At 48.7% G+C, this 26,808-nt stretch overlaps 5 protein-coding genes across 5 annotated transcripts; 3 read left to right on the top strand and 2 right to left on the bottom strand.

Moving 5' to 3' along the window:
- Positions 1-397: 397 nt before the first annotated feature.
- ACHE_60511A (acetate uptake transporter family protein) lies at positions 398-1,361 on the top strand (the record flags this gene model as incomplete). The annotated part of the gene is made up of 2 exons (XM_043281693.1): positions 398-768; positions 821-1,361. 2 exons carry the CDS (start codon positions 398-400, stop codon positions 1,359-1,361), a joined length of 912 nt encoding a protein of 303 aa, XP_043139147.1.
- Positions 1,362-1,553: 192 nt separating this feature from the next.
- Positions 1,554-3,416, bottom strand: ACHE_60510S (uncharacterized protein; the record flags this gene model as incomplete). The annotated part of the gene is made up of 1 exon (XM_043281692.1): positions 1,554-3,416. The coding sequence occupies one exon, from the start codon at positions 3,414-3,416 to the stop codon at positions 1,554-1,556; it is 1,863 nt and encodes a 620-aa protein (XP_043139146.1).
- Positions 3,417-12,585: 9,169 nt separating this feature from the next.
- On the top strand, positions 12,586-14,234 carry ACHE_60509A (MFS transporter; the record flags this gene model as incomplete). The annotated part of the gene is made up of 2 exons (XM_043281691.1): positions 12,586-13,865; positions 13,919-14,234. The coding sequence occupies 2 exons, from the start codon at positions 12,586-12,588 to the stop codon at positions 14,232-14,234; spliced, it is 1,596 nt and encodes a 531-aa protein (XP_043139145.1).
- A 272-nt stretch (positions 14,235-14,506) lies between these two features.
- On the bottom strand, positions 14,507-15,787 carry ACHE_60508S (TauD/TfdA dioxygenase family protein; the record flags this gene model as incomplete). Its single annotated transcript, XM_043281690.1, has 4 exons — positions 14,507-14,664; positions 14,726-15,100; positions 15,162-15,494; positions 15,553-15,787. The coding sequence occupies 4 exons, from the start codon at positions 15,785-15,787 to the stop codon at positions 14,507-14,509; spliced, it is 1,101 nt and encodes a 366-aa protein (XP_043139144.1).
- A 912-nt stretch (positions 15,788-16,699) lies between these two features.
- Positions 16,700-18,737, top strand: ACHE_60507A (putative MFS transporter; the record flags this gene model as incomplete). The annotated part of the gene is made up of 7 exons (XM_043281689.1): positions 16,700-17,129; positions 17,179-17,396; positions 17,450-17,623; positions 17,674-17,780; positions 17,840-18,276; positions 18,345-18,473; positions 18,523-18,737. The coding sequence occupies 7 exons, from the start codon at positions 16,700-16,702 to the stop codon at positions 18,735-18,737; spliced, it is 1,710 nt and encodes a 569-aa protein (XP_043139143.1).
- Positions 18,738-26,808: the final 8,071 nt, after the last annotated feature.

The raw sequence follows: 26,808 nt of genomic DNA, 5'->3' as shown, positions 1-26,808 counted from the left end.
TGTGGGGAGATCTCCGTTGTTTAGCCTGCGATTTTAGCTATGCGGCCATACAGAGTATCCTGTGATATTGCCTCTACCGCAACTCGACAGTGACCTCAACAAACTCAATTGTGCGCCTGCTGCTTTATCGGCTTAGAATTACGGGTGAGATGAGCTTGGAGGACGTAGCCGCGGATGCCAAACACGGTTGCTCTTCTCTTCCGCGGATATTTTGTCACGTAGCTGCTCTTGTACGTTGGAATATGGTCCGCAGGAGTGATCCTCAATGACAGCTCCAGAAAGCTATATATAGGGGTGTCCCGTCTGGTATCGTGACCACCTTAGCCGTCTACACCTCCACAACCCGTCTCTTCAATTTACCCTTTTCTTTCACACATCTCCTCCTCCTACCACCACAATGACTAACGACGTCGACCTCGAAAAGCAAAACACAATCACCAGCCAAAACAACAATGGCTCCCCCAACCTCTCCCACCAAGAAACCGCCTCCTCCACCCACGACTACGGCCGTTACGGGCCCTTAGCCCAAGTCAACACTGCCTCCACCCGTGTCCCCGCCTTCGGTGGTGAACTGCAGCCGGGTCTCTACAAATCCCCTACGGACCGCAAGGTCGCGAACCCCGCGCCATTGGGCCTCTGTGGTTTCGCGCTTACCACGTTCCTGCTGGGGTTGATTCAGATGCAGGTGAAGGATATTATGTTGCCGAATATTGTTGTTGGGCCGGCGTTGGCGTATGGAGGATTGGTGCAGCTTTGTGCGGGCATGTGGTATGTTCTCTTCGTGGATTGAGCGTATGGACATGGGAACTGATGGAAACAGGGAAATGGGAATTGGTAACACATTTGGTGCCACTGTGCTCTCGTCATATGGTGGATTCTGGATCTCCATCGCGATCACTTTCATCCCCGGTGGATTTGAGATCATGCCTACGCTTGAGAAAGCAGGTGGCGGTACGACCGCGATGTTCTACGACTCTTTCGCTTTGTTCCTCTGGGTTAGCCCTTCCCCTCCCTCCACTCCCTCCAAAACCGCACCTAACAAATGCATGCAGGGCTGGTTCATCTTCACAACAATAATAACCTTCCTAACCATCCGCTCCACTCTCGCCTTCTTCTCGCTCTTCCTCTTCGTCGATCTCGCTATCCTCCTCCTTGCAGTCGCCTACATGTACCGCGACCCTGCAGGCATGCCGCACGCACAACTCCAAAAGGCAGGCGGATTTTTTGCGCTGCTAGGAGCCTTTTTGGCGTGGTATAATGCGTTTGCGGGATTGGCGGATAATACAAATAGTTTCTTTGTTGTGCCGGTCGTGCACTTTCCTTGGAGTGAGAAGGGGAGGCAAGGAAGGAAGTCGGAGTAAGTGGGTTTTCCTTTGTTGTATGGTGTGGATGTAATGTGTTATGGGTATAACCCGCCTGCGCGCAGGTATGATGTGATTCGATTTGATATGGCATGGTATGATGTGGGATATGATTGACTTTTATTTACTTAATACGGGAATAATATAAGACTTTGTCATGAATATATATCACTTCTTTCATATACGGTACAGCTAAGTCCCATTAGCCGGCTGCTTAAACACCTCCCCGTCAATCGTCGTCGTTAAAGTCCCATTCGCATTAAAAATATTCGTCATCGTATCAATCTCCAAATGGAAGTCCCCTGGACCAGTCTTCTTGGTGCCCTTCTGCTTACCCGTCGACACGATATCCGAGAACCAGTCAACCCGGTTCAAAGTAACAGAGACCGGCGTTAACTTAACCTTCTCAGAACCACTGATAAAGCTCCATCCATCGTCAGAGTAGTTGTGATACGTAGCACCGACGGTCATAATAGATGGGTTATTGTGGCCGTAGGCGATAGACACACTCGCCGAACCAGACTTCTTCCCCGTGAGCGTGTAATTCCCGGCACCAGGATACGACCGCTCGGGTGTCTTATCACCAGGTGTATAAGGCGTACCCCACGGAACCTCATCAGACACAGTTTCGACATCCTTCTGTTCGATAGGTTCCCGACTAGTCAAATGCGCAACCATAACCCGACTCGTCCGCCCACCCTGCTCCGTCGAATTCGGACAGGGAAGCGGATTCCTGCCCCCACACGCAGGAGCCTGCACCAGGTTCTGAAAATAAACAATCCTCGTCCCATCAGGCGACCATCGCGGATCCGCACCAGCATTCCAATTCGGATCATTAATGCTCCCTGGGCTGCCATCCCCAGCGGCATTGATCTTCTGCCCAAAGTAACCCCCTCGATCACCGTTGTGGTCGAGAAGCCAGGGTTCGAAGAACCGTCGCGCGCCATTGTTGCGCGTTGATGCGGTGATGGTTACAGATGCCATGTCTGTGACTGGGGGGATACCGCGCAGACCCGCGAGGAACATCTGGCGACCTGTTCCGCGGGTGTCGAGGATGACTTGCCATTTATCGTCTGGGGAGACGTCGATGGGGTCCGCGTATTCAGGGTGGCTGGTTAGTCGGCGTACTTTTCCTGTCGTTAGGTCTGCGGCGAAGAGGTCGATGTTGCATGATTCAACTGGGCTGCCGACGTATGTGACTTCTTTGCCCGAGCCCGTGAAGCCGCGGAATTCGCCGACGGTGATGATATTGGGTTCGAAGATAAGGTTGCTACCATTCACAGAGAATGGTAGTGAGGCGTGTTTGTCAAAGAGGACTGTCACGTTGACAATGTCATAGCGAGGGGCGCGAGGCGTGCCGATGTTCGGGGAGGGGTTGAAGCGCAGTCGACCGAAATATCCATACTCGTCGATCTTCCCGCTTGAGATTCCGAAGGAGTTGAAGCCGATGTGTACGTTGTCTGGGTGGATTCGTAGTTCGCGGATCGTGCCGCCAGGCCCGGATCCATCGGCTTTGTTGTCCCACCGGATGGGGTAAATATGGACCTTTTCGGGTGTGCATTTCTCGCTAGACAGGAATTCCTCCCCGCAGCTCACGATGCCTGTCTCAATGAGAATCCGCTTCCCGTCCTTGAATGCCTGCGGATACGAAGTTCCCAGAGTGTGGTTCCTCGGCACGCCGCAGGTAATGCATTTCCATGGATCGCCGTTAGGAAAGGTCGTGTTGTCGGTTTTGACTAGGATCAACTGGACACCCGTGTAGATGCTTGCTGGATTAGGGGAAGCCGGGGCACCGGTGAAGTTCGAACTGGCAACGACGTGCTTGCCGTCTGGCAGGAAGGTTCCGCTTTGGACGGAGGAGGTGCGGTCGAGACAGCCTGTTCGGTGGGTGCAGGAGCCTGGCTTGGTGTTGGGAGCGACAGGGGGAAGAGGCAGCTCAGTAATGACGATGGGCTCGGGTTGTGGTGCAATGTCATTTCGGTGGTTGAGGGCTGGATTGGCATTGGATGCAATGGCCCAGGCGATAGGGCCTAGCAAGGTTGTTTGGAGTCGCATTTCGGTGGTGATACGCCTTGACTATCTTCAATCATGTTGAGTGATACTGCGGGCTCTTATATTCTGGATCAGGGTCCAGAAAATCATTTTTCATTTTGCATGTTTCAAAATACGCGGGTAAGACACTGGATGTTCATGATGATTCCTCATTTAGAAAAGAATACGAACACGAACCCGATCCCGAATGGATATGTGCGGAGTTCGTACTCGTACCGTTTGCCAGTTATGGTGTAAGATAGGACTACTTTCCCGATATGGTATTGTGTTGCAATGCCCAGGTCAGTCCTTGGGAAAGCCTCTATTTTTCCATTGGATTTGAGTGCTGACAGTCGACTGGCAATAGTTGTTCTGGGGCCACAAATAACCCAGGATGCATGCTATTAAACAGAAGTACGATCCAGATGGGATTCTCTGGTGCCGCTAGTGCGTTGGTAGTGAAGCCTGGGTTGAGCAGGATGATGGTGCTTTTATGTCGTGCGTATTAAATGCATTGGTCCGTGCATCGGATTAATATCATCGATTGATCGATGGCTTGTTCTGATATAATTGATGGAGGGAGGTTTCTTCTACTTCTTTTCTTACTTTCCTTCTCTTCTAGGGATTCGGCTTTTGCCTGGTGGTTTTTTGGCATTTCAGAGATCTTTTACATTGTTTGCAGTATGACTTATAGAGGGAATAGAATGGGTGTACGGCATGAGAGTGTTTCATATCAAGCGCGGAGTACGTATGTCTACATGTTTGCTGTTTGCCCCAAGTACCAGGTATGAACAACCACACCTCCGCGCGTAATATCTTCATGGCCATGTCCGCCATTCAAATCCTGCTTTCCAGGTGTTTAATTTGAAGCAATGGAAGCAAATGGATCAGGAGACCCTTCACTCGACCACAGGGTATAAATACCCCTTCAGCCCAAGCCGAAGAATTTCATAATCAACAACAACAACAACAACAACAACAACAACAACAACAACAAACTCTTTTAAAACAAACCTACTATCTTCTACTTTCAGTCCAGCACTACATAACACAATGCCTTCATTGTAGCCACCCTTTTCCTCGCCGGTATCTGCCCTCGACATCCCCCCGTCTCCGATTCCTATTCCCGACAAAAACCCTGCCAGCCGGACGGTTTCATGGGTAACTGCGTGAGCAAGACCTGCATTGTAAATATTGTCAAATACAAGCAAGCTATAATATGGGACGGTGCAAACCGGGCTTACAGCAATTGCCGGGCGAGCCCCAGGGCACTTGCAAGCCTAGCAAGTAATGGTTTCCTGAGTGAGATGTACGCTAATCTTTTTTAACGCGTGAGAAGGTGTTGGAGGCTGCATTGTATTTAGGCGATGATATTACATTTGTTGCATTTTGCTTGTCCAAGAAGTTCGGTCGTATTTTGTAGTTTATATGTTACATCTTTTTCGATTTATCTGAATATAAGACTTAGTACATCTTGGTGACGGTCTATCAATGTCATCTCAAGGGAGATATGCAATTTCGAATGCCTCAGGCATATTCCTCAAGAATGATCATCGGTCATCCCGCATTCGCCGACTTCTCCAACTCCAACCACGACGTTCGAAGCCGACCATGTCCTCTCTCTCAGCAGTTTCAGTTCTTGTCTTCGGCGCAACCGCCCTTCTGACAGGAATATGTACCCTGCTTTTTCCCACCACTATGCTATCAATGTTATTATTACCAGACGCATCGCTCCCAGCATTACGCGCGAATGCGTTAGCCGCCATCGCAATGGGAATATATTACACCCTGGCATTTGTTCAAGATAATCGGGCGTTCTTTGTCGCGACCGTCCCGATGAGGATTCTTACTGCGGTTGTACTTGGGCTACAGGGAGGACCTTGGATGTATGTGGCGCTTTGGGAGGGATATGGGGCGTATTTTACTGGAGTTGTGTTGGCGCTCGAGGAACGCGATGGGAACGAGATTACTAGGGAGAATAAAGAGGGTTAGAGGAATTGTGTTTAAGGGGTCCTTTACGGTTGTTATTTTAAACTGGTGATTGCTTAAGGGAGATTAATTGAATCCCGCTTGTTCTGGTGCAAGCGGATTTTATGGTGATTGGAGGGAGGGTGACTCTTTGATTGCTGACACCTTCTTTTTGCTATAGTTAACAAAGATTTTAATCTCAACCGGGTGGCTCTATCCTTGTCTCTTCTAAAGTTGCTTCGTTGACATCCAAATTTATCTGCTGATTTGTCTTGAATCCAGGGGAAAGTTCAGATGTCAACCATTATTATTATTATTATTTAATCAAGTTTATTGTCCATACCGAGCCCTAGAGCTATGATAGACCATGATCCGTGGACTCGAGGTCAGTGGCTATTCTACAGTCTCTTGTCCCCATAGGTTCCTGAGGCGTTAGCCCCCTTCTGTCATCTTTCCGATCCTTTTCCTCGCCCCAGACCGCCTGTATGCGCAGGGCTTTTGAGCACAGTGCTCTCCTTGTGTTTTGGAGCAAGATGGGTGTGGCCTAGGCTGACTCTCAGCCTTGGGCTACCCTCCCTGCTACCCCTCTCCTGTTCTAACTGCTTCTTCCAGTGCTTCCAGTCCCCATTCGTCATCTCTTCGGGCCCTTTCTGCCGTCTGCTGTAGGTGCGCCCGGGGTAGAGCTATGCTGGCGCTGGCTAGGAATTGTAGCAATCCCCTTGTAGCTTTGGGCTCTCCTAGGAGTCGTCCTTGTGGGTATTCTTCTGCCGTAGTGGGCCTCATAACTCCATCTGTCTCCAGGTCCTTGTAGAGCCTGTTTCGTTGGTGTCGCCATTCCCGACATTCAAAGAGAAGATGGTGTATTGTCTCCCTTGATATACCGCATCCCTCACAGGTTGCATCCTCCCGGACCTGGATCTGATGTAGGTATGTTCCTATGGCTGCATGTCCTGACTTCAGTTGAAAATAACGGCTTGCTAGGTGTTTGGGAGCTATTGCAGCTGCCGGGTCGAGCCGCCAGTTCCTCTGTGGCCTGTATGTTCGTTGACCTTGTTGGGATCGCTGTCCAAGTTCTTTGCTGAGCCATCTCTGCCTTTGTGCTATAATGGCTTCTGTTCGGGCTCTACAGGTGAAGGCCAGGGATATCTCTCTTGGGCCTCTTCCTGGTGGCTTACTGGCTGCCTGTTTTGCTGCCTGGTCAGCTCTCTCATTCCCTTCTATTCCTGCATGTCCCGGCACCCATTGGATAGTGGTTTGGCAACCTCGGGCATGTAGTCTCTTGGCTATAGCATGTGCTTGGATCACTAATGCTTGACCTGGCCCTGGCTGGGTGTGTTGCATCCTTGCAATGGCTGCTTGGGAGTCCAACAGGATAGTGACTGGTCTTTGATCTCCCACTTTCTCTACTAACTGGAGTGCTCGCACAACTCCCAGAAGCTCTGCATCAAAGACCTCATATCCCTTGCCTAATGGGAACCCCCGGGTCCTCCATGTTCCTCCCGGCTCTCGCCAAACAATCCCTGCCCCACTTTTGCCATTCTCTAATCTTGATCCATCTGACCAGATTGCTAGCTCTGGAGGGAGAGATTGCGCTGCTGCTAGGGCATCTGGACCTGGTAGCATCTCTATTTGGCCTGGGAACTGGCTACTGGTTGTCTGTGTTGTGCTCTCAAAGCCCCCAGATGGGTCCACTGGTAGAATATTGGCTAGTTGTCGAGCAAGGTGTTGTCCCAGGGACCATCGGCCTCGGTTGTTTCTCTCAGCCCATTGTCGGTTCCCTGGGGTCTGTTCCCCAGGTTGGGTGTGCTGATCCCCTTCCCGGAAGCTCACTGGGAGGATCTCCTTAGCTGGGTGGTTCTCCGGTAAGCTGAGCAGCCGGGTAGTGTATTTCAATTGTCGGGCCTCCAGTAGGGCCTCTGCTGGTGCCAGGCCCGCTTCGCGAGCCAGTGGCCCTACAGGAGTGGATTTCAACATGCCGGTGATTGCACGGGCCTGTCGATTGATCATGAGCTGTATACCCACTAGCCGATCCTTCTGGCCCTGCCACCAGAGCTCTGCTCCGTACAGGGCTACTGATTGCACTGCTGCTACTTGAACCTGACGAGCTAGCCCTGGGGCAAGTCCATGACTCTGGCATAGGCGTTGTACTCTGTTTTCTGCAGCCCGTGCCTTGCGCATACAGGTCTGATAGTGGGCTTTGAGATTCAGCCCAGAATCAAGCCAGACACCAAGCCATCGCGTTGCCTCTAAGTTGAAGGGCACACAGTGGCCATCTACCTCCACTTGTGCTCGTTGAATCTGATCTTTCAGTTCCCGGCCCCGTTTGCGAGTAAGTAGGACTGCTTCTGTTTTCCCTGCATCAAACTGGACCACATTACCATGCCCCCACTCAATGGCCACCTTGGCAGCTTCTTGCAGCTTCTTGCGGACCTCTCTAACTGAATATCCTGGAGCGAGCAGGCCTATGTCATCTGCAAATGAGAGACACTGGATACCAGTCACTCTCCTCTCAATTGCATCAAATACACCGCTGAGGTAGATAATGAAGAGAATTGGTGACACTGGCGAGCCCTGTGGCACCCCTGAGTTAACTGGGTGTGCTGGGCACTGTGTGCTGTCAATCTGTAGCTGTACCCATCTGTCGGTCAAGAAGGACTGTACCCATCGGATCAGATCCCCATCTAGGTTGAATTCAATCAGTCGGGCTATCAGTCGGCTTGGGTTCACATGGTCGAATGCTCCCTTCACGTCAAGAAATAGTGCTCCCATAAGTTGTTGGAGTTTCCAGGCTTCATGGGTGTTCTGTATTAGACATGCCACTGCGTCAATTGCACTCCGTTGCTTGCGACTTCCCATCTGTCCTGGGTGTAGTACTCCCATAGTCTCACAGTGGTGGGAAATAGCATCTGCCGCTATCTTTTCAACCACCTTCCCTAGGCAGTTTAGTAAGCTAATCACCCGGTAGGCCTTCACAGCTGTGTAGTCTGGTTTATTAGGTTTCCTTAACAGAATACCCTTTGCTACCTTCCATACTGGTGGATGTAGACCCAACCGGAAACATTGTCAGGCCAGAGCAACAATTCTAGGGCTGTCCCATTCCCACAAGAGCCGGAGGGCTCGAAAATTCAAACGATCGATTCCTGGAGCCTTCTGTACTGCCTGGTGAAACAGAGCATGTCTCACTATTTCTTCATCCACCTGACTATGCCAGGACCCTTGGGAGATCTCAACTTCCTGGCTATCTCCTGGTACCCGGGGGAAGGCTGTTTCCCGAATTAGGGCCTCCTTTTCCTCAAGGGAGCTGGCTAGCTGCCCCTGGGGTCCATGCAGGGTTGGCGTAGTTGTAGCTGTTCTGGGCTTTGTGTATTTCAGAGCTTGCCAGCATCTCACAGTGTCCACAGAGCCAGGGTGGGTAGCTGTCCCTTCCAGGAAGGTTTCCCAGCAGGTGCGTTTCGCTCGTCGGATGACTCGATAGTAGTTATTTCAGACTTCTCTCAATTCTGTTGTAGAGATCTCTTGACCCTACCATGCCCGTCTTGCCTGACTGTAGGTCCTACGGGCCTCTTTAATCTCCGTTCCCCACCAGCGTTTTGATAGTGGAGTCACCTGTAGCTGTTTTGCATGTCGATTTAATACTGCTGTCAGGGCCTCCTGGATCCATGTGGCTTCCCCAGCTAGGTCTTCTGATGAGCAAGAGTCCCCCAAACAGGGTCTAGATTCTGTTCTTGCTTGCCAATCCCCCTTGGCTTCTTCCAGGGCTTGTGGGTTGGCTTGAAGCGTCTGGATCTGCCACCCTGTTACATCCTGTGAGGGCATTATGGGTATTCGCTCCAGAGAGGTCCATTCCATGACTATCAGTTCATGATCGGAGCCAGTTGGGTGTTCTTGGTCAATCACCCATGTTTCCAGAGGCCCCATACTAACCGTGGTTAGAGCCAAGTCGATAATTGAGATCCCTGGAGTTCTTTTCGGTCGAGTGGAAACTCCTAGCTCATTGTTGATGTAGAGACCTGCTTCGTCTATCAAGTTCTCTAGCGGTCTGGCGTTCACACGGGCTCTTGCTAGAGGGTTCCATAGTGGGCTATGGGCGTTGAAATCTCCCACAAGCAGGCATCTTCCCTCAAGGACTTGGTCCCATTGCACATCCTCTAGTGCTCTTCTCTGTCTCTCATTCCCCCCATGCCAACAATGGCTGATTCCTAACCAATTGTCATAGCAGTTGATTATCCTGGTTCTTCGTGCTTTTTCCCGGGCCCGATTTAACTCCCATACATCCATTACCATGAGGTATGGGTGATCAAGGAGATCTGTTCGGGCCTCCACAATCATTTCATTCAATATATCCCGCCGGATTGCTACTGCCACTCGCCGGTCTCGAAGAGATCCTGCTTCTGGCCAATATATCTGATATCCTCCATGTCGGAACTCCATATCAATATATGGTTCCTGTAGGCATGCTAGTCCCACCCCTAGCTCCAGTCCTGCCTCCAAAGCCGCAACAGTGACTGCATAAGTCTTGCGGCAATTATGTTGGAGTAGTCGCATTAGTGGGCCATTGACTGCCCTGGGGTGTCAGTGCCCCTCATCTCAGTGTCCTCTTGGCCTGTTGTCAGGCTGGGCCCCAGATATTGCTGGGTCTGGGGGCTGTTAGGAGCTGAGCTGCTCCGTGGTCGTGATTGGTGCTGGTTTCGGTTGACCACACTGAAAGCGAATCCTGGTGAGCTCAGAATAGCTGGTTCCACACCGGTCATTTGCTGAGGTCTCTCAGCCAGTTGGGATATGTCCTTAGACTCCACAGTTCTCTTTCTCAGTTCCTTCCTCACTGCTCGCTTGGCTGGGCAATTCTCTACTGTTGCGGGGTGTGGGCCTCCACAGGTGCCACATTTGGCCGGGATGTGTTTACAGGCAGTTCCTGGTTTGGCTGGGCAGTCTACCACCCGGCAGACATGTTCAGTGCCCTCATGGGGCCCCGCGCATATAAAGCAGCACGGTGGGTGGTCACCACAGGCCTTGAAGCTTCGGTGGCCTAGCTGGCAGCACCTGGGGCAGACTGTATCCACTCCTGTTTCCCAGTATTGCTCCGTCTTATATCGGGACCCCCCAAAGCGAATGCCGTTGATAAGAAGCCTTCGAGCCTCCTCTAGTGAGCCAACTGTAATAACAATAGTTGAGCACTTTTGGTTGCTGGTGTGTAGCTCTTTTGAGCTCCGGAGCCATGTTGGGTTCCTCTTCAGCTGGTATTCAGTCCCCAGCTCAATCTCTTCACGGGCCAGAGCCAGGCCACAGGTGAGATAACGTTTAATTGGGACCCCATGGACCTTGACACGGTACCATTGCTCAGGTAGCTCGACCGATATCACTGCTGGATCCGCCTGCCGAGCTGCGGTGACCAATAGGTCTTTATAGTCAGGTAGGAGCATAGAGCCTAGGGTACCTTTCTCCAAAAGGATTGTGATCGCTCCAGTGTTGGTATATCCTGCGTCCACTACCCGGATGAATGCTGGGAAGTGTGCCTTTGCTACTGCTCGGTTGATGGCCAGAATGATATCCTCTCTCGATGTCAACCATTATTGATTTATCATCGATGCAGGCACAGGCTATATGATGCCTGGCCTCCGGCTCCGTGAGGCCAAAGAGGCTCAGAAAAAGAACCCGTCATGTCCAATCACTGACCTTTTTCACGTGAACAGTCGCATGATCATTGATTTGTGTCCATAACTAACCTCTGGCGTTGTAGGAGAATGCGGCATAGTTATTACCGACGCGATTCTCGAAAGCGGCGCTGATGTTATCGGAATTTACGTTATGGACGGCGAGCGAAGCCTTTGGGAAAGGGAGCCAGCACCTGATGGCTGGAGTACGTCAGATCCTGGTTTTAGACTAGGTTCATTGCTGCTCTATACCTGAGTCTGATGAAGCCACTGCGCAAAAGTATTCTCGAAAAGTCGCATATCACCGCGTGAAGCTGGCGGATGAAACCAATGTGGATCCATTATTTTCCAAGTTTATCAAAGACCTACGATATCCCATACGGGGACTGGGATTTGGCACCGGCTTCGCTGTCGTGGGTTCGTCAACGACCGTTCCAGCCACTACCTTCCATCACATGTTGTATTCCACCCCCAGAAGACAGTCCTAGAATTGCAGAGGACAAACCTCTCCGGGAGTATATGTTTGTAGGGTGCCTTAACGGATAGGTTGCCCAGAAGGTATTGTCACCTTATAATTGTCCGTATCATCCTCACGATCCTAATAGATACTTACGACCCGAATAATTGCAGAGCCACGACACCGCTGCTCACAACGCCGCAGTGCAGCACTCCATCAACTACCGCGCTCTCTCCCTGCAGTTTGGGGATCCCGCGTGGGATGCTTCTTGTTCGAGTCAACACGCTTTCTCCGAGGTATATCCGCACGTCGGGTGGGGAGGAAGAAAGGCTCAAGAAAAAACTCGGGCCTGGAAACACAGTGGGTAGGGGAAAATATGTTGCTAAGGTTGAGTACTGTAAATGAGTATCGGGCTCCGGTTGTCTTTATGCTAGGTGGTGGCAGCAGCTACATGACCGGTGCGGATTTACGGGTTGATGGAGGACATTGCGCGTGGTGAGGGCTGGTAGGGCTGACTTTACTAATATTTTTACTCTGTATTAAGCTCATCTCAACTCTATAAAGGGAATGAAACATGAAGGACGGCGAACGTACAGGATTTCGGGATTTTTAGCATGCTTTCTCCGAGATTATACGGATACCGTGGGATTTCAGATCCGTGCACGCTTGCCGGTGTATGAAATGGAATCTATCTGGTGCAGTATCATTCCACGGCCGACATATGAATTATCTTCCCATTCGCGTCGCAACCGAGGTATCTTGCTTTATCGCGGACTTTATTACCTTAAAGACATGAACAAGTGCTTAATGGAATGATTCTAGAATTATCTCATTCGGGTCCGATATGATATCACTGCCAAAGTCCGATCCTGATTGATAATTTTATATCCGTAAACCCGACATCAACCGCCATCGCCGAATCTTCAAAGGGGTGGGGGCTGGCGGGGGCTTTCCAGAATGATCATTGAAAATTTTCGCTGCAGATAATGCCGGACCCATAATAGCTTAGATGGTTCAAAGCCCGATAGCGAGCCGAGACTTGAGCTTCTTTTTTTAAACGAATCAATTCCCTGAAACATGGACAATCAACCTACCTGTCACCCATCCGGCGCAGACGATGGCCTCCGCTTCGTCAGTAACGCATCATCCTGCGTCCGAGGCGCCATATGATGAATCGAAGGGCAACCACGCGCAAGGCGCCGACGAGAATGAGCCTGAGCCCCTGACTCGAGCAGAAACGTCGCAGTCGAATATCGGCCCTCCGAAGTCAGTATGGCACGAGATCATCTTCGTCACTATCGTGTGTATGGCGCAGTTCATGACCCAGGCAGCCCTGGGCATGGGTATCGTCCCTGCGCACATCATCGGGGCTAGTTTCGGCACAACAGATCCTGGCGAGCTTTCCTGGTTTCCGGCAGCGTATAGTTTGACGGTTGGCACATTCATCTTGGTCTCCGGACGCATGGGCGACATGTGGGGCCACCGGCTTATGTTCGTTGCTGGATTCCTATGGTTTGCGCTCTGGTCGCTACTGGCTGGATTCAGTGTATATTCGAACCGGATTTTCTTCGACTGCTGCCGCGCATTCCAGGGTATTGGGCCGGCGATGCTGCTTCCCAACGCGGTGGCAATTTTCGGAAGGACGTACCCGCCGGGGTTGAGAAAGGCTATGGCGTTTAGTTTGTTTGGTGCAACGGCTCCAGGAGGATATATTGTGGGAGCGGCGTTTTCGTCGATTTTCGCGCAGCTTGTTTGGTGGCCGTGGGGATATTGGGTGTTGGGGATTGTGTGCGTGGCCTTTGCTGCGTTGGGATATATCATTATTCCCTACTTGCCGCATTCCAAATCTGAAGATGATCATTTGCCTGTGATGGTCCAATTGGACGTCTTGGGCGCCACGGCGGGTGTTATCGGTCTTGTGTTGATCAACTTTGCATGGAACCAGGCGCCGTTAGTTGGGTGGAGTCACCCATATGTCTACGTCTTGCTGATCATCGGCTTCCTCTTCTTGTTTGCATTCGCCATTGTCGAACGCTCTGCCAAGTGCCCTCTACTCCCTCGCTCGATCTTCACTGGTGACCTTGCCTGGGTACTTAGTTGTATTGCGGCAGGCTGGTCTAGCATGGGTATCATTGTCTACTATTTCTACCAATTTATGTTGGTGATCAAGGGTGATACGCCTCTTCTTGCGACGGCCAAGTTCTCGGGTGCTGCAGCTTCGGGTGCGATTGCATCTATCACAACTGGTATTCTGCTTGGTTATGTTCCACCGAGCGTTATCATGTTTTGCTCCATGAGCGCGTACACGATTGGCCTTTGCCTCGTTGCAACCTTGCCCGTCAACCAGATCTATTGGGGACAAGCGTTCTTCGCCAGTTTGATCACCCCTTGGGGAATGTAAGTGTTCGAATCCTTTGCCATTGAAGAGAAATTGATCTAACAATGAACAGGGACATGTCCTTCCCCTCAGGCACCCTTCTTCTTAGTGACGCCATGCCACGCAAACACCAAGGTCTAGCCGCCTCCCTTGTCAGCACAACCGTGAACTACTCCATTTCTATCGGACTCGGTTTCGCCGGCACAGTGGAATCACACGTCAATGACGGCGGCACAAACACATTGAAGGGATACCGCGGAGCACTCTATATGGGTGTCGGCCTTGCCGCTGGGGGTCTGGTGATCTCCAGTTGCTATGTCCTTGTGAACTGGCTGAAGCATCGGAAAGAGAAGGGGGAGAAGGAGAACGAGAAGGATGCTAGTCCATGAGGCTTTCATTCTCTCTGACGCGTTGTTTAGTTACCACATAATACCCGTATATAATATCTTTGAATAGAGTCAGAATATGTTTAGATAGACGAAATAATGATCATATCTTCTGCATGCCAGATAGCTGCATGAACGTATTCCCTAGTTTGGAAGACCTCCAGTTAAGTTCGCTTCCCGGATACCTACAACCAGAAATAGTTCATCTCAAAGGAATGTCAATCGGGAGTGATCCCCATCGTTCTGGAAAAAACACGCTCGGTTACGTTAACTACCTATGCTTCCTGCTGCTCCAGTGCCTCCCGCCGGCTTGTGCTCTTCGGATCAAAGTAGGGCTTCTCCCCTAAGCCAACTACACGATGGCCCGTTCTCGGACCAAGACCATCGTAGTCGAACGTCGCCGCATGGTAGACGCTGCGGTTATCCCAGATAGCTATACAACACCATCGCGTCAGCCCCTGGTTTGACATATGGAAGGAAAATATACTGCTTACCCAAATCGTTCGGATTTTGCCATCTGAGACGAGCCTGCAAATCATGATTCTCGACGATCAAGGTCACAAACCATCTGAGCAAATGATCGCTTTCCTCGTCAGAAAGGTCGTTGATTTTGGCAACATGATGTCCCACAGCAAACACGCTCTTCCATCCCGTCACTGGATTAGTACGGATGACAGGATGAATGGCCTCCAACACCTCCCCTACATTCTCTGGCGCACCCCGAGGGCCACTGAATATCTCAAAGTCGTTCTCCTTGGCAACCTTGTTGAACTCGGGTTGGGCATATGTTGCCGTCAAACCATCCAAAAATTTTCGGTATGGCTTCGAAATACGATCGTATACCTCGTATCCAGAGGCCCAGAGTGTATCTGACTCGGCTGTTCAGTACTATACATCTTCACTAGCGACGCTCGGGTTGACTTGACTTACCGCCACCAGTCTTGGGCAACTGCGTCAAACGTAACACTGTGTAATCACTAGGAATTGGCTCAAAGGTGATATCACTGTGCCACTGCTTTCTGCCACTCTGCCCTATTTTACTATAACGATCCCTGTACAGTTTCCCATTATCCTTGGAAGTGATGACGCTGATCTCGTCATCCTTGGCAGCATGTTCACGGCTTGAGTTGTGGATTGGGTGCACGTGGAGACCGGATGTACTGGGTTTACCGGAGAGAAGACCTAGGCGCTGGAGGAGTTCCTTCTGCAAGTCATCGTCTAGGTCATCTTGCTTGCGAAAGAATACGACACCACGTTGGGAAACTAGAGTAACTTATTAGTTGTGCTTTTTATTGATGTGATTTTGAGTGCATTTACTTACTGGTGATTGCAAGATCCCGGAGTAACTCATCGGAATTCGGGGCATGCAGCCACTCTTTCAAGTTGGCTGTTGGAAATTCCCGGCCAATGACAGTGGTAACGTCGAAGGAGTCGAAGGAGTCCAGGGCGCCACTCAGCTTCAATGATTCCCTTTGCGGAGACTTCACTGCTGGGGCAGCATCTTTCACGATTGGAACCACTGGGGTTGGGGGGTTGTCGACAATAGCGGGAGCCATCGGGAATGTGGTATATATCTAAGGTCTGCGGTGATATTTGGTTGACTGGATCTATTGAGCCATACATGGAGTTCTGACGACCTCTATTTATATGCACTACCGGTGCATAAAGTTGGTATGTAAACTGTGCCGTACTTCCGGACCCCTCATGTCAAGAATATATATCCATACAAGCGCAATTGATATTGAATTACACGCACGATAAGTGTTTGAAGCAGGGAATGCGAAGTTGCAACCATGACTGGGGATTATGCAATATCTCGCCATTCCATGCTGCTGTTTGGAATAATACGCTCTCTTGTCCGATGGCCGATCAAATCATATGCTGCTTCAGTTACGCAACCCTTGGCATCGCTCACATGACTGAAAGGCTCCTAACAAATGTTCTCTAAAGTATGTCACCATGGTCTAGTTAAATTGTGAGATTGGGTTTAAGGGTCTTTGTACAGTGTGGAAAGTAAACATTTAAGCTGCCCTAATTGCATGGTCGCTTGTGCCCGCCAGTTTAACACTAGGATTGGACCCTCCACCCCTCTCCCAAACGTTAGTTGTTATCTCTGTCCAATAATGTTAATTGAATACTACTACTCCGTACCAGATGTAACTGGGATTTTGCCTGCGGGGAGGATGATATACACCGTGCTTCAGTGTCACGTCTGGTATCGTCTATCCCAGCCACATGAATCGCTTTCTACAACTCGGCAGGTCATGTATTGCTTTGGTGTCTTCTGAATGATGCAAGAGCTTGCCAATAACATGCAAGACGCTAGCATGGGCTAGATTACCCTCAACAAGGTGACTTCGTTCTGAATGCGATAAACTTACGAGTATATAGTTGTATGCCATCGTCCAATATGGCTCATTAGTACATACCCTCCAGAAACAAAACCTTGTTTGTCCGACCTTTCAAAGATGCCTACAGTCTACCTCCCCAGCGCATCCAAGAAGACAGCTACCCAAACAGTCTCGTCATTGTCGAATGAGACAGACCGATCCAGCGACCGAGATGTCCCAGCTCTGGGAGAGCAAGGAAGCGGGCGCAGGTTCTGGTTCCAGAAAGGCAAGAAATATGACCCTGACGCCATTGCAACCCAGCCATCAGTCTATGACAATCCGGACACTGCGAAGGAATACCGACCAAGGGATGATTGGGAAAATTTGCACCGGTTCGATCCGTCGGCAAGATGGACCTGGGGAGAGGAACACAAATTGATCCGCAAGATTGATCTTCGGATCATGGTGTTTACCTGCATTATGTTCATGGCTTTGGAGTTGGATCGCTCAAATCTGCAACAAGCATTGACCGATAATTTTCTCGATGACTTGGGTCTCACTACCAATGGTTAGACAACATCATCAGCCTCGGTTAAGATCACTTGCTGACTCTCCAGATTACAACTTGGGAAATACTGTCTTTAAGCTCTCCTTCCTCTGCGCTGAATTGCCCTCGCAACTTGTCAGCAAGTGGATGGGGCCAGATAGATGGATTCCCTTGCAGATGACTCTGTGGTCAGGGGTTAGTATGGCCCAATATGGGCTCAACGGGAGGTCCTCCTATCTTGCCTGTCGGTCCCTTCTCGCAATTATCCAGGGAGGATTCATACCTGACGTAAGTTTCGCAGTCCACTCTCACAAATCCGCCTTGCTAACTTGCTGCTACAGGTAATCCTATATCTATCATACTTCTACAAGTCTCATGAGCTTTCCATTCGGCTTAGCTTCTTTTGGACAGCTTTACATCTGGCCGACATTCTATCAAGCTTTTTAGCATTTGGGCTGTTGCATCTACGTGGTGTCAATGGCCAATCAGGTTGGCGATGGCTATTCCTCATCGAGGTAAATCACAATGTCTAGCATGCTCGACTGGAACTAACAAAAGCTCCAAGGGTCTCATAACGTTGGTAGTCGGTCTTTCTGCATTTATCCTCATGCCGCCAGGACCTTGCCAGACTGCCAGCTGGGCCCGGGGCAAGAAAGGCTGGTTCACTCCACGGTGAGTCTTCTTTTATGCCCTAACCTATCTTCCCTATACAATATCTTGACGCCCACCAGCGAAGAAACAATAATGATCAACCGTGTCATCCGTGACGATCCAAGCAAAGGGACAATGCACAACCGTGAGCCAATAACACCTAAGCTCTTGTGGAAGAGTTTATGTGATTTCGACCTGTGGCCATTATACGCCCTGGGCCTCACGTTCCAAATTCCCCAGCAGACACCCCAGCAATACTTGACACTAACATTGAAGGGCATGGGCTTTGGCACGTTTGTCACTAATCTCCTCACAATCCCTAGTCAAGTCGCACAAATCTTCACCATGCTGGCATTGACGTATGTGTCCGAGCTACTCGGCGAGCTAACTTTGACCGCCATGTTTCCTCAGTTCTGGGCTTTGCCGTTTGTTGTATACTTGTATGCGGTTGATATCAATTATATCAATAAGTGGGTCGCATGGGTTATCATGACATTGTTTTTATCGCTTCCTTATGGTAAGTTCTGGTCTAGTACGGCCTTTTGGATTGGCGAAGTTGGAAATTAAACAAATTGATTGCAACAGCACATCCGATCCAGGTTGCGTGGAATTCAAGGAACTCGAATACTGTTCGCTCACGGACTGTATCTGCTGCCATGTATAATATGTGTGTGCAGGCCTCGGGTATCATTGCTTCGAATATCTACCGAGAAGGTAGGAACACATTTGTCTCATCACTGGGCCTTGATCTAACTGGAAATAGACGATTCACCTCGTTATAAGAGAGGAAATCGTGTTCTTGTCGGCTTGGTAGTTATGAATATTTTTATTTACCTGCTAACCAAGGTATACTATGTCTGGCGTAATGCCAGTCGCGATAAGAAGTGGGACGCGTTGTCAGAGGACGAGAAGATGAATTATTTGGCTACGACCAAAGATGAAGGGAATAAACGGTTGGACTTTAGGTTCGCGCACTAGAGATAGATTCCTCCATATGCCATTTCGAGATTTATCACGATGACCCGCCTATATCCTATTCTCCGAATGAGACCATGTATCGCTGTTCAGAGTCCAATTTCGCTCTTCGGGAGAGGTATAATGTCAGATATATGAATTCACTCATACATTGACAAATATGGCCTTAATTGGTATTCTACATCTCGGGTACGCCATTGTTAGTACCAGGACGGCTGGGTACCATGATAGACCCTGTCTTATGCGTCGACCCGTCTCAAATTCATAGACCTTCAAGAACTGAAAAGGCCAGTAATTGCCATGCTTCAAATATTCCAAACGGTCTCATTGCTGAGCATGATGATGATCATGAGCCACTCTACGGCCGTCGTCCAGCAGATGTCTTTTGGAAGAAGATTTGCTTTTTATCACTCATTCCTGACTCTCACCAACCTGCTCTTCTCTGAGAGTTAGTTATTTGAGTGAAAGCATCTACTAGAAGCTCACACATCAGATGGATTTCTTTGACAGTGAGCTGGATCGAAGCACGAAGCTGCACCATTTCGTTTTTAGCAACCCTCGCAACCTCGCCTGATGTTTCCATCCAGTATACTACACGGTGGAAGTCGTCATGGATGAGTGAGTCTGACAGGAAAGATGATTTTATTGCGTTCCTTTCCTCGAATTCAAGCCATCTTTCCTGTGTTTATTCAAGAATGAGTTTGCGCGCCGCGTAGTATCTGAACGCACTTGGCTTGTTTTCCAAGATATGCATGGCTCTCTGAATTTTTGAGCCGTAACGAATGATGAGTATCTTTGGTCTCGATTTGAGATGCAGGAACCATGTGATTGATCTCGACTTCGTAAATGTGCCTCTCATTTTCCATCGTCAATTCGGTGTCAAGCCACGGGGGCTGGCCACTGTAGAATGCGACTCCCGACTCATTGAGTCTTATAATTATTATAGACAATGATGTCTTTTATTGATGGAACAGCAATATCTTCTGAGAGACGAGCTGGCGAGCTCCTGTAGGCAACATTGGTTATTGATTCATCCAGAGGCCCCCGTCTCCTGCATTGAGACATTTACTCGTACCATATCCCGGCTTTCGTGCTTGCGCATATAAAAGTTACAGTCAATGTGGGCTAGCAGGGTACTCATTTTCCCGAAATGTGTCATTCAATCCAAATCTTCCTCGCCAACCCGGCAACTTTATCTCATTGGACTCTGCACGCCGTATTAAAGTAAAGCCCATTCTAGTGTTCTGGATTAGTCTTTTGCCATATTTGCCTACGAGTTCATTGGTTATTCATTATCTTTACCACAGATTCATCGTCGGGTCATGGCTTGATCAGTGGCCTTGCGACTACGCTTTTGTAAGTACTGCTCCCCAAAGATCCTGCCTTGGCTGTAGCTCTACTGGCAATATTTATAGGCTCCTTACTGGCATGGGTGCAGCTATAGCCACGGTTCGCTTGATACCAACTAGTATCTTCCGCCCGGTAGGCTAATAGCCTAAAAGAAAAATTTTTATCATTTGATGTGCATGACATCTTTTCCAAAGGATTTGCCAACAAGGCTGAATAGACCCGTGCATTTGCACAAGGAACCTTACTAAGCCACTGGCTACCAGCGATCCAAGTTCTTACTGTGCTTACTTTCCTCCCCCTTATCCATTTCCTTTGTCGTTCCATTTTCATTTTGACAAATGGACTGCTCATGATGGAGGAGGCAGTTACACCCGGATTTGGAGGTTCAACACCATCACTTCCCGTGGAAGTTGCTGCACATCATCTTTTCATATTTTGACTCCCTTGAACTGTCTATCTACCGAAAATGATGTCCCTTGATGCTAGTCTGCAGGTCGTGGAAAGCTGTTGCTGAGATGTCCATGTACTCTTGCCTTGCGTATAAGAACCACCTTCGCGACTTCAAGGCTATGAGACAGGCGGTTGAACAGATGAGAGATAAGTCGCATCTCCAACGATATATCCGTATATTGGACATGTCCCCGCTGTGGACCCTGTAGCGGCAGAGCTTCTATTCCTCTGGCCTGCTAGCCTACAAAGCATCACAATCACCCAAATGATGCGGTCGCCCTATAGCAGCGCCTATACCTCAGTGGTGATTCAAGGGTTCTTGGACATACATCACGAGTCTCTAAAGGCCATCAAACTGCCCGCTCTGCCAGACGAAGGCTTACCTGACTTGTCAGCCTTTGCCAGTTTACAGAGGCTCAAAGTTCATGCCTCATCTGTGGTTAAGAGGACACCATACGAAGCTTGGAGTAAGCTGGCAGCGCCCAGCCTTAACTCGCTCACAATCGACTTCTTCGGTACCATGTTTCTCGAGAGGGAAAAACAGCTTGCGTTCACTATTAAGTCTGTCACTCTTATGTGCAAGCTATGTGACATCTTCCTTGAATTTCGTCACGGCCGTATAACAGAAGCACTTAAGAGGCGCGCTTTTCCGATGAGTCCGTTCGAGATTGGTGATAACCCAATATGGCCCTGGCCGTTGGGGCATTTGGAGGAAACTTGGTCCGTTGTGGCGTCTTATGGCATGCATCTAACCTACAGTAAGCCGCGGCCGTCGCAAGGCGGGTTGTTGCATGCATATCTTTCGCCTGCTGCACTATACTTGCGCGATATTATGGTTTCCTTTCTATATTTCTCTGGAAGCGAAGTGCACGTTGAAAAAGTTGCTGCTAGAGTGAGATGGTCAACGGCCGACGTACGATTGATAGGGTCGGAGCCGATTCAGGCTGGTTTAATTTCGAGGAAGTACCGTAACCGGGATGTATGGTATCGGGATCGCGATTGAGATCGATGAATCTTCCCAATGGTGTAGACACTCATTTTTGCTTCTTTTCGGCATGGGGCTTGTCGGAACTAGTTTATCAGGTTATCTACGGGAATGACAACTGGCTAAACGCATCTAGAGAAGTCACCAATTTAAGCCATAAGTGACAGCATATTTCGAGCCAACTCTTCTTTTTTCTTACAATTCATGCCAGTAATGGCGCCTGATGCTACGTAAGCCGGTATGCTTAACTTTCATTTCTCTTACATTAACTGGACAAACAATATGAGTGCTTAGCATGCTAACCAGACCCATTAACTGTCGTAACGCTCTGCATAACCGCTGTGCTGAGATTAAATGCATGATGCACGAGTCTGTCACTGAAGCTAGCTATGTAGCCTATCACAGAGCCGCTTGGAGAAACACAAACAGATATTCAAATTTCAATATGTAAGTTAATGGAAGTGGTATTATGAGGTTGTGGTTTGCTCCACCGTATGTCTTCAAATTTTGCCCTCGATCTTCCATTCGTTATCCTCCCGACGAGGCCGTTCTACCACTAAATCGGAATGACTCTCACTAATATGCTTTCCGCCATGCCTGAGAACCTCGGTGAACGTATTCTTCAATTTCATGGAAAGGAGAACACCTTGAATCAACAAAAGCTTCATATCCTTAGGCGTGCTACTATGCATCCGGACACTAAAAAGCCTTTCTCGCGTAAGGACTCTGACAAGACGATGCAAGCCATCATCATGTATGAACACCTTGCGAGGTACGAATCAATTGAACGTGTAAATGACGCTTGCTTCCCACGCCTGGTCCTCATCCCTAATATATACTAGGTATGGACGTGATGAGCTTCGCCTCATGAATAAACTCGACAAAAATAGACATTGGACAGACAACTGGGGTTATGGGTGAATGTTATGACAGATGTTCTCTGGAATGAGTCTCCTATTTTAGCTTCGTGTTTTTAGACATGATTCAGTGAAATCAAGTTTTATTGTCTTAATAGACCAAACAATCAGGGTAGCCTTCATCCTTGACACGATCCCGAGAAGAATTAGTATGGATTACCCGGTTACCAAAACTTTGGGCCCTGCGTTTCCCCTTGTCACACATTCAAATTTGATCTCAATGCACAGCCATCCTTCAACGGGCGCAATATCCCATCACAGCCTCATCCGACTTGGCGTCTACTTCGGGCCAGTTACCGGTAAGTACATTAGATCCCGGCATTCTTTGCATGTTTAGGGTTTCTCACGGTATCTATCTGAAACTACTATAAGCGAACTCAGACCACTAGATACTGTTTGCACTCTGACACGGACTTTTGTGTTGCATGGACTTCCGGTCTTCCGCATCTGAGTGCCCAACGTTGGAAAAAGCAAACATGCTAGGTAGGGAATCGGAACCAATCATCATGTATATTACAGGAACCAGGCAAACAATCTTGAATACTCGGAACGGTCCCCTGGACTGATTATCTGTCTGGATGATTACTTTACAAGAATCCCAGAATAGCGTGCATGGTATCTGACTTTTGAACTAATTCAATTGACTATTGCGGGACCTTCTGGAATTGAGATGGCGACAAATGCAGGTTCCCGAATGTCAGTTATCATGAATCTATTGTTTGTCCCGTTTATAGGTCTATATAATGTACACTCTCCTCTCCCCTCGTTTATTCTTTCCTTTTCAAATAGACATACATCCTCCATTCATCTCGAACTTCAGCCTGCCCACTACTGAACCGGTCTATACCACTTATATCTTCTTGTCACCATGCCTACAAGTAAACGCAACGAAGCACCATCCGCACGGATTCTCCGAGAGTTGGGGAAAGAGAACGCATCACTTGAACAAAGACTCGGTGTTCTAATGCGAGCTGATCGACACCCTGAGCATTATCATTTATCGTCTCTTCAGCTCAGAGAGGTTCGGGAGACAATCAAGCAGTACGAGAGCGTTTTGGTTAATCCTTGATACTTATTGTAAGTATAACCCGCTCGCTACTTCTTTTCTTTCTTTTACTTCTTCCTAGCTAACTTGAAAGGTCATTTCTGTTCAGGATTTGGATCCATCCGATGCGCGCGATCTTGCCTGAAATCCGGGATTGGTACCAACCGTCAATCCGCGGACATCGCATGGCTTTTCTGACGGTCGGATTACGCACATGTACTGAGGGCGAGGGAGAGGAGGGAAGATATAGCTTCGACAGGAAGCTTGGGTTATTTTGTTTGTTGATGTGAATTAGGGTTGTTATAATATGATAGACTTTAGAACATTGGCTAGTAGCCTTCTAGTTAATGCCCTTTTTATGAATAGTTAGATTGCATTCATTTTGCATTTAGGGGGACAAAGGGCCCACTACTTCCGTACTGAACTTTCTAAATACCTGTATCAATTCTGTTTCTCATTCGCCAAGTCACATCCTCTCTAGCTACCTCTTGAGTTGGTCACAATTCAGTGTTCCTTTTGGCCTGTATCCATGTTTGTACGTATGTCAACTACTGATGTCCTCTAAATATCCCTTCCCCAAGGCCTCCCTCACCGGGTTCTCAGCTGATAATACCATTCGTTTCAAACCTGTACCTGTTAACTTACGAAAGTAGCGATATATGATTATGACTTAAACAAACAGCCGCTGTGCTTCACGCTCCTTTTCCTCATCCGTCGTCTCAGGACATCATCCTCAATATTTTCCGCATCCCTCCAATGCCCCGTCACAGGATTAACATCATTGGAAACATCCGCGCTCGATATGGCCCGAAGTAAGCGGTACACCGAGAACATGCAAAAACCCAGCCGCATACCCATATCCAACATTGCGCATGAGAAATTGCGGGGCATTATCCGATAACTAAAACAACAGAGCAGGAATCAGTATCCTTAACCAACCCGCAGCTATTGATGCAGAAAGTCACAGCGATTTCGCTGACGATGAGTGTCCCGTACCGAGTATATCTTCGGATCATGTTCTGTTGGTAGAAGGAGTTCTTGCATACGTGCTCTGGCGTGTGGGGGTGCGATCTGCGCAACCTGGAGAAAAGGAAGTACGTGTATCAGCCGATCTACGATCCCTTTGTCGGCAAAATGCGAAAATAAAGTCTTGGACGTATCCGGATGTACAAGGAAGACTAGGGAATTTACGAGGACCGATATTGGAAAATTCAGTGGCGGCGAAGATATTTTTATAGTTCTGAACATTTAGAGTATCGGCGGCAGGAATTCAAAAGAAAGATGGAGCTTGCTGTTCATGGGAGGCTGTTATCGCGCTCAATAGTATCAGGCTTTCTTTACAAGCGTCCATGCTCATTATTGGCAGAGACTCGGTAGGTGCACCGGTAATATCTCCGGTATACTTTCTAGAAACGTTAATTGATGTCGAGATAGACGGAACGATAGATGGATCAGATGAGTTCGGTTAAGGAACGTCAGCATACAGTACTCAGGATATCGCCCAGCAGATCCATATCAACGTCAGGATTATCAATTCTGAGCATGGTGACTGTGAGAAGCCTTGCCGAGCAGAGATTCATCCTCAAGGTCATTGCTCTATATCAAACAAGCATTGAGACGCGCAACATATCACATGGCGTCCTTGCATATCTTCATTGTAATGCTTTTTGGAAGAGCAACATCCGCAAACGTATCGCGCACTGACTCCGAGCGTACTATTATGTTATAAAGACAGCGCAAGGCGAGATGCACGCGTTCATTGATGGGCCATTGAAGCCATAGTGGCAAAGTATAGATATGGCGTGGTTCGTGGTGTGAGGTCTCAGTTTGGCACTGGGTCTGTCCGCGGTATAAGATCGAAGTTGTTCCAGTGTTTTGGAAAGATCTGTTCAGCATTTTCAGATCCAGAAGTATAGCGTAAAATGCCAATATCAAGATTTTCCTAATTCCATTTGCCGGGACGCTACCATTTTGAGCCGGCTTACATTCGGGTGAAACACTGCTACTCGATGTTGCAGTCAAGCTTGTTTAACCGTTCTCCCACGTACGCCATGTTTCCGAAACATGATGGTCGCCAATTACCCCTCCTCGCAGCCTTCGTTGGTGATTCAAAGGATGACAACACAGGATGATTTGAAAAAAAGGGCGGCTCCGAGAAAATGTCTTCGTGTTACTTGACATCTGTCTGTCATTACTATCTCTGAATCCGCGTGGGGCTCATTCCATGCGATCCACACACATCAACTAGCATAACAGAGTACACAACAATAATAGCAATATATATGGTTGATGGCCGGTGTTCGTGCGTAACCCGTTCGAGAGACGGACTTCGCTTTTGGCGCAGCAGTGGGTGTAGTATTGATCGGTGCAGGGCACGTCGTCTGGTGCTAATTGATTATCGGGGAACCAGCATTGCCTGTCATCTTCTGCTGCCAAGGCAATTTGGCTTGCGAATTGTAAAAAGAATCCCAACCAGATCAAACAACGCATCTTCGAGAGTATGCCGGGCCTCAGATATCACAAGGAATCGGACTGACGTCTATTAGAATAATCCACTAGATATAGCAGAGAAATGAAAGCAAGAAAGAGAATAAACAAAGGAGAACTACTTGCGCGGCTGCGAGCATTCCTCAGCGCAGCCTCGCCAAGATAGACAGAAAATTAAAAATAAAAATAAAAGCAACTTGACGATCACTTGGATACGAGGCTTTACATATCACGAACAGATGCAGCACACGGCAGTCAGCAAAATAGAGATATCTCCATCGCGATAGACCCGGAAAACAAATAATGTCATACATTAGCAGGCGCGGAGTATGGCATAATCGTGCCCAGAGGCATTCGCGTGGAGCATTATCTTGGCTGCTTCAAGTAAGTTTGCGTGGAGGATAATGTCATCTATCACATATTTTCATGAAGTAAATCGTACACTATAAGAGAGTTCACGTCGCTGGGACGTTTCCAGACATTCAAGAGCTTAACATATATTTCACCGCGGACTGCAATCTCATATTGGGAACTTGAGTGCATATTCGGGCCATATTACACAGCCCGTTCTTATGCATCTATTATTCAAATATGTCCAGCGGTTCCGAAAGAGCCATTAGTGTTTTCGTGACTCACATAACTTTTCATTTTTCGAAGGTGACCAAAGCATGTAGAGAAAAACGAGCAGATGGTCTTGGACGCTTTCAATTCATCGAAGGACTATTGTGGTTTAAAAAAGGGTTCGGCATGCTGGCTGAGCGACTCAGAGCCACGCGACAATTTGCCGTAGTACTGAACCTTGAGCAATCCAACTGATGCAATAGTATCGAGCCCATATAA

Source organism: Aspergillus chevalieri, chromosome 6 (assembly GCF_016861735.1).
Source record: "Aspergillus chevalieri M1 DNA, chromosome 6, nearly complete sequence".
NCBI lineage: Eukaryota > Fungi > Ascomycota > Eurotiomycetes > Eurotiales > Aspergillaceae > Aspergillus > Aspergillus chevalieri.
This window is presented reverse-complemented; position numbering and strand designations above follow the sequence as displayed.